We start from the raw sequence: 13,449 nt of genomic DNA, 5'->3' as shown, positions 1-13,449 counted from the left end.
CAGACTCTGGTTTGTTGGCTCTAGGGTAAGCATTTTTTTTGCAGAATTCTCATTTAGAAAGTAAATTGTCAAAATTGTCCTGAGTTAACATTGCCTTTAATTTTTTTTATCTGTATGAATTAATTATCATGACACTCCCTAACCATTTTTTAATTGGTTTCTAGCTCAAGTTTGTGTTTAAAGCTAAACTCCAACCCAGATTTCATCTGATCATGAATCATGATTCCCTAACCACAAGGCCACACTCCCCAGAGTTGGAGAGTAGAGGTGTGCAAAAAAGCTGAACCTGTATAGTCCGTCACGAGCCAATGTGGCCCATCAGGCCGGCGTTTATCTCCAGTTTCAGTAGCACGAAACGACTGAGAATATTTATATTCCCCCTGGATGGGATGCTAGTCCATCGCAGATTACTCCCCAGCTAATGCCAGTACCCATATATACTCCTGGGTGGAGAGAGGCAAGTGGGGGTGAAGTGGCTTGCCCAAGGACACAACAGATGGCCTGCAACTGGATTTGAACCCCTGACCCTCTGATCATGAATCACGATTCCCTAACTACTAGGCCACACTCCCTAGAGTTGGCGAGTAGAGGTGTGCAAAAAAACTGACCCTGTCTAGCAAGCTAAACGTCAAACTGCTGTTCCTTAAAATGAGTGCCACGTTCACCAAATGTATAATATGTATTAAAATTTAACATTAAAAGGTTATTTGTTTCTTTGATACATTTCTTTGCATGCTTTTAGTGTCAAGATGTGGGTTCAAATCTTTCAGACATCAGTGCTTATAAAGTTCAAAACACTTCCAATTTAGTGCAAAAAATTACATTTTTTTTAAAATTAATCTATTGATTGTTGAAATCAAAAGTATTGGGAAAGAATGGGCCAAAAATCATAAAAGTTCCTTTTCGTTGCAATTTGTTTGTTAATTTAATTGAAATATTTCAGAGTGATCTTTGCAAAAGATCAAATGATGCTTTGGGTGCATGTTGTCACATTCATTTTAGCCAAGATGAAATAATGAACATGTAAAAGTCATTTTACATAAAGTCATTTTTAATGAAAAAAAAAGTGTGCAAGGGTTTTGTATTGTTGTAGCCTCTGCTCAAGCCGTTAATGCCTTTGTTTCATATTTGGAATTTTGATTTCTTCACATGATCATGTACATAGAGGTTGCACCAGAAAGTAGTGTTAATTTGGAATTAAATGTATCATATGTGTAAATACATTTTAAATGCTTTGTCATTGCGTCAGTCATTGGTGTGTTGATGTAATTTACAGTAAACCTGAAACTTAAATAGAAATTGTCAATGTGAAATTTATTATAAAGATTAGATGCAAACTGTTGAATAGAGACAAAAGATGATGAGTTGATTTAAAAAAAGAAGAAGAGATTTTAGTATGGCTTATGAAATAAAATGTTGGGTCTGTTGATAAGTATTGAATATAAACTCCGAGTTTTCCCACAGGCAGTGGCATACTGGCATAGGGACAACTCCCCCCCCCCCCCCCCCCCATATGATCTGAAAATAATGAAACTGATAGACTATGCAGAAGAAAGCGCCCTCAGCCAACCCCCAGCTACATGCCGACCAGCAGCCCCGCCCACCCCGTTCACGAGAAACCGGCGATCGGTGGTGGCGCCCTTCTACATTAAAACGTGGGTTACGTATCGTGTGTCATGTGTGTCTTTTTTAACCCCAGGGATTTTTCTTTATCAGTGTTTATCTGAATGCTTTCCACCACTATTAACTGAAAAGTTCGAAATTATGGCGAATGTACAACCAGAGCGCAGAGTTCTTTCGATCCAGAGTCATGTGGTGTCCGGATACGTTGGAAATAAGTCTGCAACCTTCCCAATGCAGGTATCGACAAAATTGCATGCATGATCGATCACGCAGCCGGCTTTTTTTAGGGGGGGGGGGGGGGGGGGGGGGGGGGGGGGGGGGGGGAGGAGAGAGAGAGAAGAAGGGGGACGGAGGGCGGGGGTTTGTGGGTGGGACAGGATGGGGAAAGAATGTAGTATTCTCACATGACTTTTTTCCCATACATGTACGTATCCTCAATTGATGGTTGGCATGTCAGTCAATGAATCATTTTGCAAAGATGTTGAACAAATGAAAATTGAAATGCATGTTTTGGTAAAGAAACATTTCAGACATTGTCAGATTTATAGAAGGCAGTGTATTGGACCGTGAACTGGTCCCTGATTTTTTAGCTAGTTTTAGTTACTGGCATGGCAATGAATATGTGGACATGACACTTCGTCTGGTTCCATGCTTTCATTGTCGTCGTGACTTCATATTCGCGAGATGGGAATCGGACTTAATGCAATTTCAGGCTTTTAATATTTCCATTTAAAAAAATTTTCTCCAACGTCACGAATCAGAAAAAGAAGATCAAATATTCTGCAATTAAATGTAGGATTCACTCTAACTTTTTGGGGTGAAATTTTGTGTGTGAAAATTAAAGCACAGACGGAGAATCGAAACCGATGCATCCTCGCGTTTCCTAGTCTAGCACGCTATCCACTAAGCCATCATTTGTTAGCTCAGATTGGAAAGACAATTTAATATCTTATGTGGTGTAGGCCTACTTGTATATGTGCGTATGAGGGCGCTTTACAATGTGCTGGCTTAACGGGGAAAAAAATGCGTATACGTGCATTTTTGTGGAGCTACTTTTATCGGTGTTTAAATTTCACATCTCAAATCTATGTTACTTTCTTTACCCCAGGTGCATGGATACGAGGTTGACACCATTAACTCTGTCCAGTTGTGCAGTCATACTGGGTACAAGGTTTTCCAGGGCCAGGTGTTGAATGCGAATGAGCTTCGGAGTTTGTCCGACGGACTGAAGGCCAACGACATCAACCATTACTCACATCTACTCACAGGTACTTACAGTTTACAATGAGATCTGCTACACACTCAGTGTGTGAAGCAGGGAAATATTGGTTGGCAAATTTTACAGCGATCATGAAGTGTAGGGCCCCGTTCCCTAGAAGAGAACAAAATCCACTTGTAATTTTGTTGACTGACCAAAACTAGTTGGTGACATTAAAGGAAAATACAACATTTGCAAACATCAACAAATAAAACTACCAAATCATTTTGAATTACCTTGCTGGACTGTTAGTGAATGACAGTGTAAAGCATCCTGTAAAATCATGGCACCTGGTATACTGTCATTTTAAAGAAAAGTGGTATTTTTGTATCAATTTCCAACGCTGATCGGCCGATCAGCGTTGGAAACAACTGGCTTTTTTTCAAATACTGGCCCCAATTGACCATCGCACTTGTTTGCAATCGATTACAAACCTATGAACGGGTACGAGCCACCTAGACTGGTTCCCTGACCTTACAATTCCCCAATGTATGTAAACTGCTCTGTTTCTTCTTATATTGAGTCAGGGAACCAGACTACAGGAAAATGATCGTTTTTCTTGGTTTTTATAGCATTTTCGAACCCAAAACCTCAAAAAAGTCAGTGTAACTATATTTGCTATATATTTCCAACCCCCCAATTCCATCCATTTCTGAAAATTACAGCAAAAGCAAATGATGTATATTCCCTTTAAGAACAAACAGGCATGTCATAGATAGAGGGCAGTGTTTTGATCTTTTGAGGGAATTTTTGGGGTAAAATGACATTGACGACAAAACGCAATGCGAAAATAGAGACAGGGGTCACCACAATGTACCGTGAAGGCGCTGAATACCGCACTGAATCGCACAGCAACAACTGTAAACGGTATACGACAATCACAATTTCTACCCCAAGAAACTGTTCAAAACTGCAAAAACAGGCATCATTAGAATTGAGAGAAGTCTGCATCAGGTTAAAAGGTCATTTTTGAATGATAAAAAAATCCTTGACTCTAAGTTGATCCAAATGAAAGAGGGGCCCTACACTACACGATCGCCAATTTTACTGCAAAGAAAAGTCAGCCGGGAACCAGTCACAAGTGGTGTACATGATATATGCCTGTTTGGTTGGTAACCCATTGGATCTCAGCAAATTTGTGTGCTAAGCAGTTCCACGAAATTCAATTGTACAAACTTTGCCAAAGAGAAAGTACATCAACGTTTCCGTTGTGCACTTAATGTAGGGTTTGCTCCTGTACAGTAGAATTGGCCGACGGCACAAAACTGGTTGTAGAAATTGAAATCAGTCTTCTCAATTTTGTCCTTCTGTCAGGCTATGTAGGGTCCAAGTCTTTCCTCCGAGAAGTCATCGAGGTGGTGAAGGAACTACGCGAGAAAAATCCCGACATCATCTACGTGTGCGATCCCGTGATGGGGGACAACGGGAAGTTCTACGTTCCAGAGGAGCTAATGCCGATCTACAGGGACGACCTTTTGCCGTTGGCCAACATGATCACGCCAAACCAGTTTGAGGCAGAGTAAGGGATTTTTGAAAGTTTGGCTTTGTTTCTGGTTAGGCTTCTGGAAATTTTAGGGCTCTTCAGTATTACTCTAACAATACAGATTAAGCCAAAGCCTGGGGCATAGTCGTGGTTTTGAAAAGACCTCTATAAAAGGGCAATCAAGATTTGTTTCTCCGTAACCATGTTGGTCTGATTCCCAGAAAACAATGCATGACTTACAATGAAAATGGGCAGTATGGCTGAGGCACCTGACTATTCTGGTCTTTGCACTCCTTGGCTGTCTCTGATTCGCTGATTGGCCAGATGATAGCCAATAGGAAGACTGTTCCTGGAGGTTTCACAATTTCCACAAAAGTTTATATTTCAAGGTATGTGATTGGCCAGACAATAACCAGTAGAACAACTTGTCTGAAAGGAATGCATATTTCCTCAATGTTTTATGTAAATTGTTTCTATTTCCAGGCTCCTGAGTGGTCAGAAGATAACCAATGAGCAGAGTGCATTGGAAGCTATGCAAATCTTACATGACAAGGGTATCCAGACTGTAATACTGAGTAGTGTGCCCTCAGGCTCAGGCACATTGACATCCTATGGCACGACAGTCAAAGGTAAGGCTGTGTGTGAATGACATGGCTACGGCTAGCAATAACACACAAGTCTATGGAAAGAGGATTCAGCCGCTTCCATAGGCTCCTGTGTTATTGCGAGCCGCAGCCAAGTAATTCAGAATCAACTGGTTTTTTTTAAACATGCCTACTGATAGATAGTTTAAAAGTAATGTCCGTGACAGAGCCAATTGACCATAATATCTTACTATTAATGATTCAGAGAAATGGTCCAAAACTCCTAGTCTGTAATCTTCTTGACCATTTCTAGATGATGGATGCATAAGATTTGAAAACAAACGTTTTCAGGTTCACTGAGCTCCTAAAGTGCGAAAAATTGCCTGATTTGTGATGTTCGTGATGCTGCAATTGCCCAGGTATACATCGTCATCATCCCTGTGAATTATGCATCTGTGACAATCACAGCAAGATTTTTTTTTTTAGCCAAACAGCACCAAAGGCAATGGGATCTCTATGAGATCTACATTCATGATAATCAAAGAAAGAATTTACACTTGATGTTCTTTTGAAGGAGAGTGCATTTCTAAACGAGTTTCTAAGAAACTCCTAAATGAAAATGCAACGGTAAAAAAGGGATAGAAACTTTATCCTGTTCATAAAATCAAGTGTCCGTTTTCACTTTCAGATGGTAAGAGGACAGGCTGTCGTGTGGAGTACCCAGCATTCGATTGTCAGTTCACTGGGACTGGCGATCTTTTCTCTGCTCTTCTCCTGGTGTGGTCGCACACACACCACGACAACTTGCAGGTGAGTTGAAGAAGAAACTGTTTTGCCAGAGTGAATATTATTGGCTTTTGGCATTACTCTTACTGCTGAACACACCTCTTCCAAATTGCAGGCCATTATATTGTTGTTTAAGCTTCCTAGTTGGTAGGAAACCCGCCATTTTATTTCCATCTGTTCCATTGAAGTTTTGTTTCTGTTTGCTCTGATTTTGTTCACAGCTTGCTCTTGAGAAAACAGTATCAGGCATGCAGGCAGTGTTGCAGAGAACCCTTCAAAGCGCACAAAGTAGGTATCCAGTATACAGAGATGCCACCAATATATCAATAAGAAGCCTGAAACTCTACTAAAAAAAACCTGAAGCTACCCTTACCCCCTTTCAAAAATGTGTTTTCTTGATGTTTCAGACCAAATCCAGCACTTTTAATTTTTCACATTTTTTGAAAAAACAAACCTGGATTCAGGTTAAAACCTGAAAAGTGGCATCTCTGAGTATATCAATAAAATCAGTAAAATCAATAAAATCAGTAAAATCAATAAAATCAGTAAAATCAACAAAATCAATAAAATCGACAAAATCAGTAAAATCAATAAAATCAGTAAAATCAATAAAATCAACAAAATCAGTAAAATCAATAAAATCAGTAAAATCAGTAAAATCAATAAAATCAATGAAATCAACAAAATCTACAAAATCAACAAAAAACTACAAAATCAACAAAATCAATAAATTAATTAAAATCAATAATAATACTTGTGTCCTTGGCAGAGCTGGCAGGTCCAGGCAACAAGCCCACACCCCCGCAGCGCGAGCTGCGATTGGTCCAGAGCAAGGCGGACTTAGAGGATCCCAAGTTGTGCGTCAAGGCGACGCCGCTTCAGTTTTGACGACTGGAAAAACAGGGTAGACAAGCTGCAGCAACCATGGTGCACTCTTCGTTCCTTTGAAATCTGGTGACCGTATTCAAATTTAAGTCGTTGTACAGATTCCAGTAAATTGAAAGGTCACACAGTGATACTGTAAATGCGAACTTTTGTGATCAGTATTTAAAAATAATAATAATAATGGGTTTTATGTAGTACTTTTAATCAATATGCAAGCGGGCGATTGTATACATCATTATGTATGCTTTTGTTATCACCAAATCATTTGGGCGATATTTTTTTGTCAAAAGGACCTCACATTTATAGTGCAAATAAATTCATGTTCTGGCCTTTTAAATATAACTCAAATGTTCCCTGGGCCAATAATCCAAAAAAAAAAAAATTAAACATATATTTCATTATGGTTTATTTTTACACCAAAAGAAGTGTAACATCTTTCTTATTTAAAGGACCGAAATTGATGGTTTTTTAATAACATTTTAAAGTTTATTTCAAAGAATTTGGGGGAACTTGGTACAAATAATATTTGGTGTTGACACAGTATTATGGTGGTCGGTTTTTATTCCAAAAGAGTCATTAGAAATTGAGCATGATTATAGCTAAATATTTGCATTCTTACATTTTTTTTTTTTTTTTGGTTAATAAGTCATACAATGTATATTTACTACCCGTTTCGTGTCCTGGAATAAATTGGTCAACACATATCTAGTTTTTTTGTTTTTTATTCATTTAGACTGATAAATGCTCAAGGGCAGTGACCATGTGTGAACATTGCTCTAGCAACATGAAAAGATGGCGGCACATGTACAGGAACGTTTTGCCGAGATAATGTGCTATTCTTCATTAGCACTTTTTTTTTTATAAAGCCCTTCCCTCATAAAAACGATTCTTCACCAAATCTCTAGCATTTGAATTTTAACAAGTATGTCGTGAGTGTACCCTCATTCAACCATCGCCTCCCCCCATCCCCCCCCACCCCCCGCCCACCCTTCTGTCCCAACTGAAAAGCCAGTACGTTTGAAATCTACAAACAATTTTGCCCATTCGTCATCATTTTCAGTCAATGGAGGTGATCCTTCATTTAAATTCTCCTTTTAAAACAGATTGACCAATCGATTCAAATTTTGATGATCAGAAGATTTGGAGATCTTCAAAATTATTTCAACTGCACTCTTCAAGCCTATTGTAAACAAATAAATCAGTAATAAAATGATATTTTCTTAAAACACAAATTTTGATGCAGTAAGTGTAAAATAACATGAACCCAAAGTTGGGCAGTTTATAATAACTTTAAATATAATTTTTTTTTTTTCAGAATTTAATTTATTTTGGAGGATTTTGTTTTTAAACTGTAAGCGCTGAGGAAAAAAACAAGTAAGAAATATAGTAAAATTGAATTCCTGAGTTCAATTAGAAAATTTAAATGTACCACGATTATATAAGATCTGCAACTTATAAACCAAACCCAATTTAATGAAATACCAATTAATGGCCAACATTCATAGACCATTATCATGTTGCGGCCCTCGTGAATTTTCCCCATTCAAATCAAAGGAACCAATGCGAGGCTGGAAGGAAAAACAGTCTGGTTCCTTTTTGCACAAACAAACATTATGCATTACTGTTATTGGATACAGGGAACATGACTGAAATGGTGGCAGCATGAAAAAGATCTACTGAGACGAATCAGGTAGGAAAAACTCAGATGCTCCATCCGCCGTCCACTTTATACTCGGTGCCTGTCACAAAACTTGCCTGCAATAAAAACAAAAGAAAAGGCATCATTAACACAATCTTTTTACCAAATAAATAAGTGTAGTCTTTTCTGACATATTTGTCGGTTCCAGAGGGCCAGCCTAGTGGAGCGCCGAGCGCCGAGCGCCGAGGCCTAGTGGTCTGGGGCATTGAATTCGTGGTCTGCAGGTAATTCTGCAGGTTGTGGGTTCGAGTCCAGCCAGGGGTCATGGTACATGCGCCCTTGGGCAAGGCACTTTGTCACTCATTGCTTCCATGGCTTCTCTCCACCCAGGAGTAAATGGGTACATGTGAGGGCAGAGATGGTTATTGTGATTGATAGCTGCCTTGTGCTGAAATGGCAGCATTGGAGCTATATACTCCCCAGGGAGCTGAGATGGTATTTGGTATGTTAAAATGGCCAATGATCAGGGGTATTAATGACGTAAAGCGCTTTGATCTTAGTTAAAAGCGCTATTTAAGTACCCCTTATTATTATGTCATTATTATTAGTAGTATTTGTATTCCCAGGATGAGCAAATAGGGCACAGAATAGCACTCAAAGTCCTTGAATATTGCCACTCTGTCATATTCATCACTAAGAAATAATATAAATGCAGTGAACAGTGCAGTCACTCATTACCTCATCTGACGCGAGGAACAGTGCAATGTTTGCCACTTCCTGGGCCGTCCCAAGGCGGCCAGTAGGTTGGCGCCTCATAAAGAATTCCATACCCTGGTGTCAAACAAGTAGGAAGAAAACAATTGGTGATATTTAAAGGACTGTATTGAAATGAGCCCAGTTTTGAGGTTGAGTTGGTAAAGGTCGGTTGTGAATAGGTTTGGTTGGATTACTTTTGGTTGGGTTGAGTTGGGACGGGTTTGGCTGGCTTGGGTTGGGTTAGGTTTGGGTGGGCTGGCTTGGGTTGGGTTCATTTGGGTTGGGGTAGCTTGGGTTGGGTTGGGTTGGCTTGGGTTGGCTTGGCTTGGCTTGGCATGGGAAGGTCAGGTTGGGTTGGCAAGGGGAGGTTGGGTTGGATTTGATTTGGTTGGGTGGGGTTGGGCTGGGCTGGGCTGAGTTGGGTTGGGTTGGGTTGGGTTGGGTTGGGTTGGGTTGCGGGTTGGGTAGGGTCAGGTTGGGTTGGGTTGGGTTGGCATGAGATGGCCAGGTTGGGTTGGGTTGGGTTGGGTTGGGTTGGGTTGGGTTGGGTTGGGTTGGGTTGCGGGTTGGGTAGGGTCAGGTTGGGTTGGGTTGGGTTGGGTTGGCATGAGATGGCCAGGTTGGGTTGGGTTGGGTTTTGGGTTGGGTTGGGTAGGATTGGGAAGGTCAGATTGGGTTGGGTTGGATTAAGTTGCGGGTTGGGTAGGGTCAGGCTCGGTTGGGTTGGGTTGGGTTGGGTAAATTGGGCTGCATTGGGTCAGCTTGGGTTGGGTGGGATCGAGTCAGGCTACCGCTGATACCTTCTCTGGGTCCCCCATCTGACCCATCCTTTCACGCAACGATGGTGTGTCCACAGTTCCAGGAGCAATGCAGTTACAGCGAATACCATCCTTTATGAAGTCACATGCAACGGATTTCGACATCCCAATAATAGCTGCTTTGGTTGTTCCGTAGATGCATCGACTCCCACTTCCTACATGGCAAAAATATTGACACCTTTAACTATATGCATCAAATTTCTTAGTCTATGAAAATATAAAATGAAAATAACAAAATCCAGACTAGTTTTTAGATACGCAGCCAACGTAGCTAAGTCAACTCAAAATCAGCACTTCAACCTTGCTTAAAAATTTTTAAAAATAATATGGGCCATGTTTTCATTTTGAATGTTGTGTCTGTTGGACTTTTGCCGAATTGAACTGAAATGAGCACATATGATAACTCTTTTGAATATTTCAGCTGAGCCTTGATATTTTTTTTGTTACCTTTAAGACTGGAGCATACAGAAGCCATGTTGACAATACTGCCCGACTTCTTTTCAATCATCTGCAAAGTTGAGAAAATCAAATGAATTGATTCAACTCCCAATACCCGTCTGTACATCCTGTTACATACATTGTTTGTGAGTGACATGACTAACGCCAGAACACAATGCCAGAAGTACAAGCAAATTTGACAGCCGTGTTGGAATATCTTTAACCAGTTCTCGTCGGATGACGTGTATACACATAAAGGTTTTGCGGTATTCGGAACGGATGATGGATAAACACACAACGAGCGAGGCTGGAAATATCTGTCTGTGACCTGCTTGCAGCGAGCGACGCTGGAAATATCAGGGTGTGCTACCCGCAGATGACGGCCTGAACCCGTCTGGCATCGAGATTCGTGAAAAACAATCCTGTGCCTGGGTCCAGTCAATGTCAAAATTATCCCGGCGCGAACTGGTTAACATTGAACAAGTCTTGGAGATTTTATGACCACGGCAAGGACAAAAATTAAAACTCGACCAACCTTGGGCAGGAACGCCTTGATCATGTTGAACATGGACTTCATGTTCAGGTTCATGGAGAAGTCAAAATCCTTCTCTGTTGTCTCCAAAATGGTTCCATGGAAGACAAAGCTGTGCAAAACAATTTTTTTTAAAGTTCAAATTGGATCTTAAATAATTTGTAAAAAATAAGAATTGTAAAAACAGATTGGGACGGCATTTAATTAATGCAAAACAAGATCATTTATATTTAAAATTTCAAGTTTGTGTTTGGAAAATTTGAAACTCCTAGTCTTCGAAAAAGTTTATGCCTTCTTGTTACCTAGCAACAAGAATGGGCCCTTTGCAAAACTACATTCAGAGAGATGAAAATGCAAAAAAAAAAAACGGGTAAGAATGGGTAAGGGTAAGAATGTAACCCCAAATTTTTCTTGCTTAATTATCGGGCCGCCATGACAAAAAAAAGGAGGGGGGGGGGTTGGGGGCGGGGCCGCCATCTGACAAAAGGGGGCGCTGTTCAAGATAAACAAGAATGGACACCAGCCGACAATAGATGGTGCTATTTATGGCAGCCTCACACACCCTTCTAGTGACACTTGCAGGGTCTGGTACCAAGACTACAGAAATAACTATTACCCTGCACAGTTGAAGAGAATGTCGACGTGTCCTATCTCGGCAGCCAAGGCCTTGATTGCTTCATTGTCCGTCACATCCAGCTTTCGAATCTCAATTCCTAGAAACAAAACACGTAAAACTTGAAACTATGAAATTAACCTCCGACTCTAGGATTTTACAGTTCTGCCATGATTTAGTTAATGCTCTATGGTCTTTCAGCAGAAGTACTCCCCAACTATAGTCGAAACCACCCCAACTATAGTCACCCCAACTATAGTCAGGTAGTAAAACGAAGACCGAAGACCGAAGACCGAAGACCGAAGACCGAAGACCGAAGACCCCGTTTTCGAGTGGGTCTTTGTTTTCGAGTGGGTCTTCGGTCTTCGTTTTAGGGGTCTTCGTTTTCGATACTACCCTATAGTCAGCCCATCCCAACTATAGTCAGCCCACCCCAACTAAAGGACCCTCCAAACTACCCTTTGGATCATCCCAACTGTAGTTGGGCTGAACTGTAGTTGAGAAAATGCTAAAGTTGGGGTGTAATTTATAGTGCAAACAGTTTTGGTACCACCACTGCAGTTAGGCAGTGCGTTTCTCTCTCATGCGGGTGATACAGGCTTGCGAACACTCTTTTGAAAACTTTCATTTATTTCATGTGTCCAACCTGGTATTGCTTCCAGCTCTTTCAACTTCTCCACGTTGATGTCCGTCGCGATGACCCTGGCACCTTCTCTTGCAAATGTCTGCAAAAGGCAAAAGGTAAAATAGATTTACAAAAACTTATTTCTAAACAGCAGTACGTTGTCAATTCATGAGATTCAAAGCATTAAATTGTGATTGTTGTACTAAAAGACTGACCCTTTTTGTAACCCTGTTCACTGTAAAAGCTCAGATGAATACAAATGGGGTATGGAAAAGAATGCAAGTTCATGCCACTTTTTTTCCGGGGGGGGGGGGGTCACAATAAATGCCCCAAACGGTGGTCTATCATTTGTTTCAAACGTTGAAGAATACACAAACTTGGCCAATGAGACACATTCAAAAGTTGTGTTACAATTTTTAAATTCTTTCCCGGCCGACTACCCTTCTGTGCACGTCTGCACCAAATCCAATATTTTGTCTGTAAATAGCTTTACTGCAACTATGAAGCTTGGAAGGTTAACTAATTACCTCAGCTGTAGCCCTGCCAATGCCTTGGGCAGCCGCTGTGGTCACTGCCACTTTCCCGTCTAGCCTACCCATGTTGACTGTTCTTCGTTAATGAATACCTGGCAGTGTCCTTATGCAGTTTCCTTTCTCTGTTATAAAAAGCACATATACAGATACAAAGTCCACACTGCAAGTGCGGGAGTATTAATTGTACATATTACATATTAAATCTGAATGACATGATCAGGATGATGACCTTTGCACTGTAAAGTTATTTGTACTTTTGTGTGTGTGTAGCTAGCACACGTGATTTGTGCAGGGGCTATGGTGCACATGCATAGTGACCCTGCCCTAGCCCTGCTGGCCTCCTCCCACCACCCCGGCCTCCCACGTGATCGAGTGCGGGGCCCGGCCGTGCAGCTAGGCAAGAGGGATCGAGGCATAACACCTCCCCAATGCATAATGTAAAATCATGAATTTGGCCCTATACCCTAGAACTTGCCCCACCCCCTCCATGATCAAATTTAGAAACAGAAGAAGATAAAACAGGAAATGGAGCATCTAGTTTCCACTTGTCCGAAACTGACTGCAACCATCTCTACTGTCTTGCTCTAGTATCAGTCTACGGCTGAATAGAAACACAAGCACAAACCAGGGACACGTGGACTTGTTTACGTCTTTGGTATGTCCGTAATAAACAGCGCCACCAGGTGTCAGATTGTGTCCAGCCACGCCCCCTACTTGGTCCCAAAAAGTGAGGGATTTTCTGTGAAAAGAAGTCTTGCAACTTTCCTCCGCCTCAGTTGGTCCACAAATATTTGACCGAGACTATATGATTTTTTTCCATCTTTTTATTTATGCTATGTTTTTTTTTTCAAAATCTACTAGCTTGAATTGCGTTAA

General features: G+C 40.9%; 2 protein-coding genes across 3 annotated transcripts; one reads left to right on the top strand and one right to left on the bottom strand.

The window, feature by feature from the left end:
• Positions 1 to 1,632: 1,632 nt before the first annotated feature.
• LOC119718864 (pyridoxal kinase-like) lies at positions 1,633 to 7,321 on the top strand. Its single transcript, XM_038188288.1, has 7 exons — positions 1,633 to 1,860; positions 2,732 to 2,891; positions 4,196 to 4,400; positions 4,848 to 4,993; positions 5,637 to 5,758; positions 5,956 to 6,022; positions 6,504 to 7,321. The coding sequence occupies exons 1-7, from the start codon at positions 1,765 to 1,767 to the stop codon at positions 6,620 to 6,622; spliced, it is 915 nt and encodes a 304-aa protein (XP_038044216.1). The 5' UTR covers positions 1,633 to 1,764; the 3' UTR covers positions 6,623 to 7,321.
• A 615-nt stretch (positions 7,322 to 7,936) lies between these two features.
• On the bottom strand, positions 7,937 to 13,228 carry LOC119718859 (3-hydroxybutyrate dehydrogenase type 2-like). 2 transcript variants are annotated; one of them, XM_038188280.1, is made up of 9 exons: positions 13,199 to 13,228; positions 12,568 to 12,695; positions 12,062 to 12,140; positions 11,419 to 11,515; positions 10,806 to 10,914; positions 10,280 to 10,340; positions 9,815 to 9,987; positions 8,997 to 9,089; positions 7,937 to 8,374 (listed from the first exon to the last, which is right to left on the bottom strand). In XM_038188280.1, exons 2-9 carry the CDS (start codon positions 12,637 to 12,639, stop codon positions 8,321 to 8,323), a joined length of 738 nt encoding a protein of 245 aa, XP_038044208.1. In that variant the 5' UTR covers positions 12,640 to 12,695; positions 13,199 to 13,228; the 3' UTR covers positions 7,937 to 8,320. The 2 variants fall into 2 exon arrangements, with proteins under 2 accessions (XP_038044208.1, XP_038044207.1); XM_038188279.1 differs by lacking the exon at positions 13,199 to 13,228 and having other exon boundaries at positions 12,568 to 12,865.
• Positions 13,229 to 13,449: the final 221 nt, after the last annotated feature.

This window comes from Patiria miniata, unplaced genomic scaffold (genome assembly GCF_015706575.1).
Source record: "Patiria miniata isolate m_02_andy unplaced genomic scaffold, ASM1570657v1 HiC_scaffold_7, whole genome shotgun sequence".
NCBI lineage: Eukaryota > Metazoa > Echinodermata > Asteroidea > Valvatida > Asterinidae > Patiria > Patiria miniata.
This window is presented reverse-complemented; position numbering and strand designations above follow the sequence as displayed.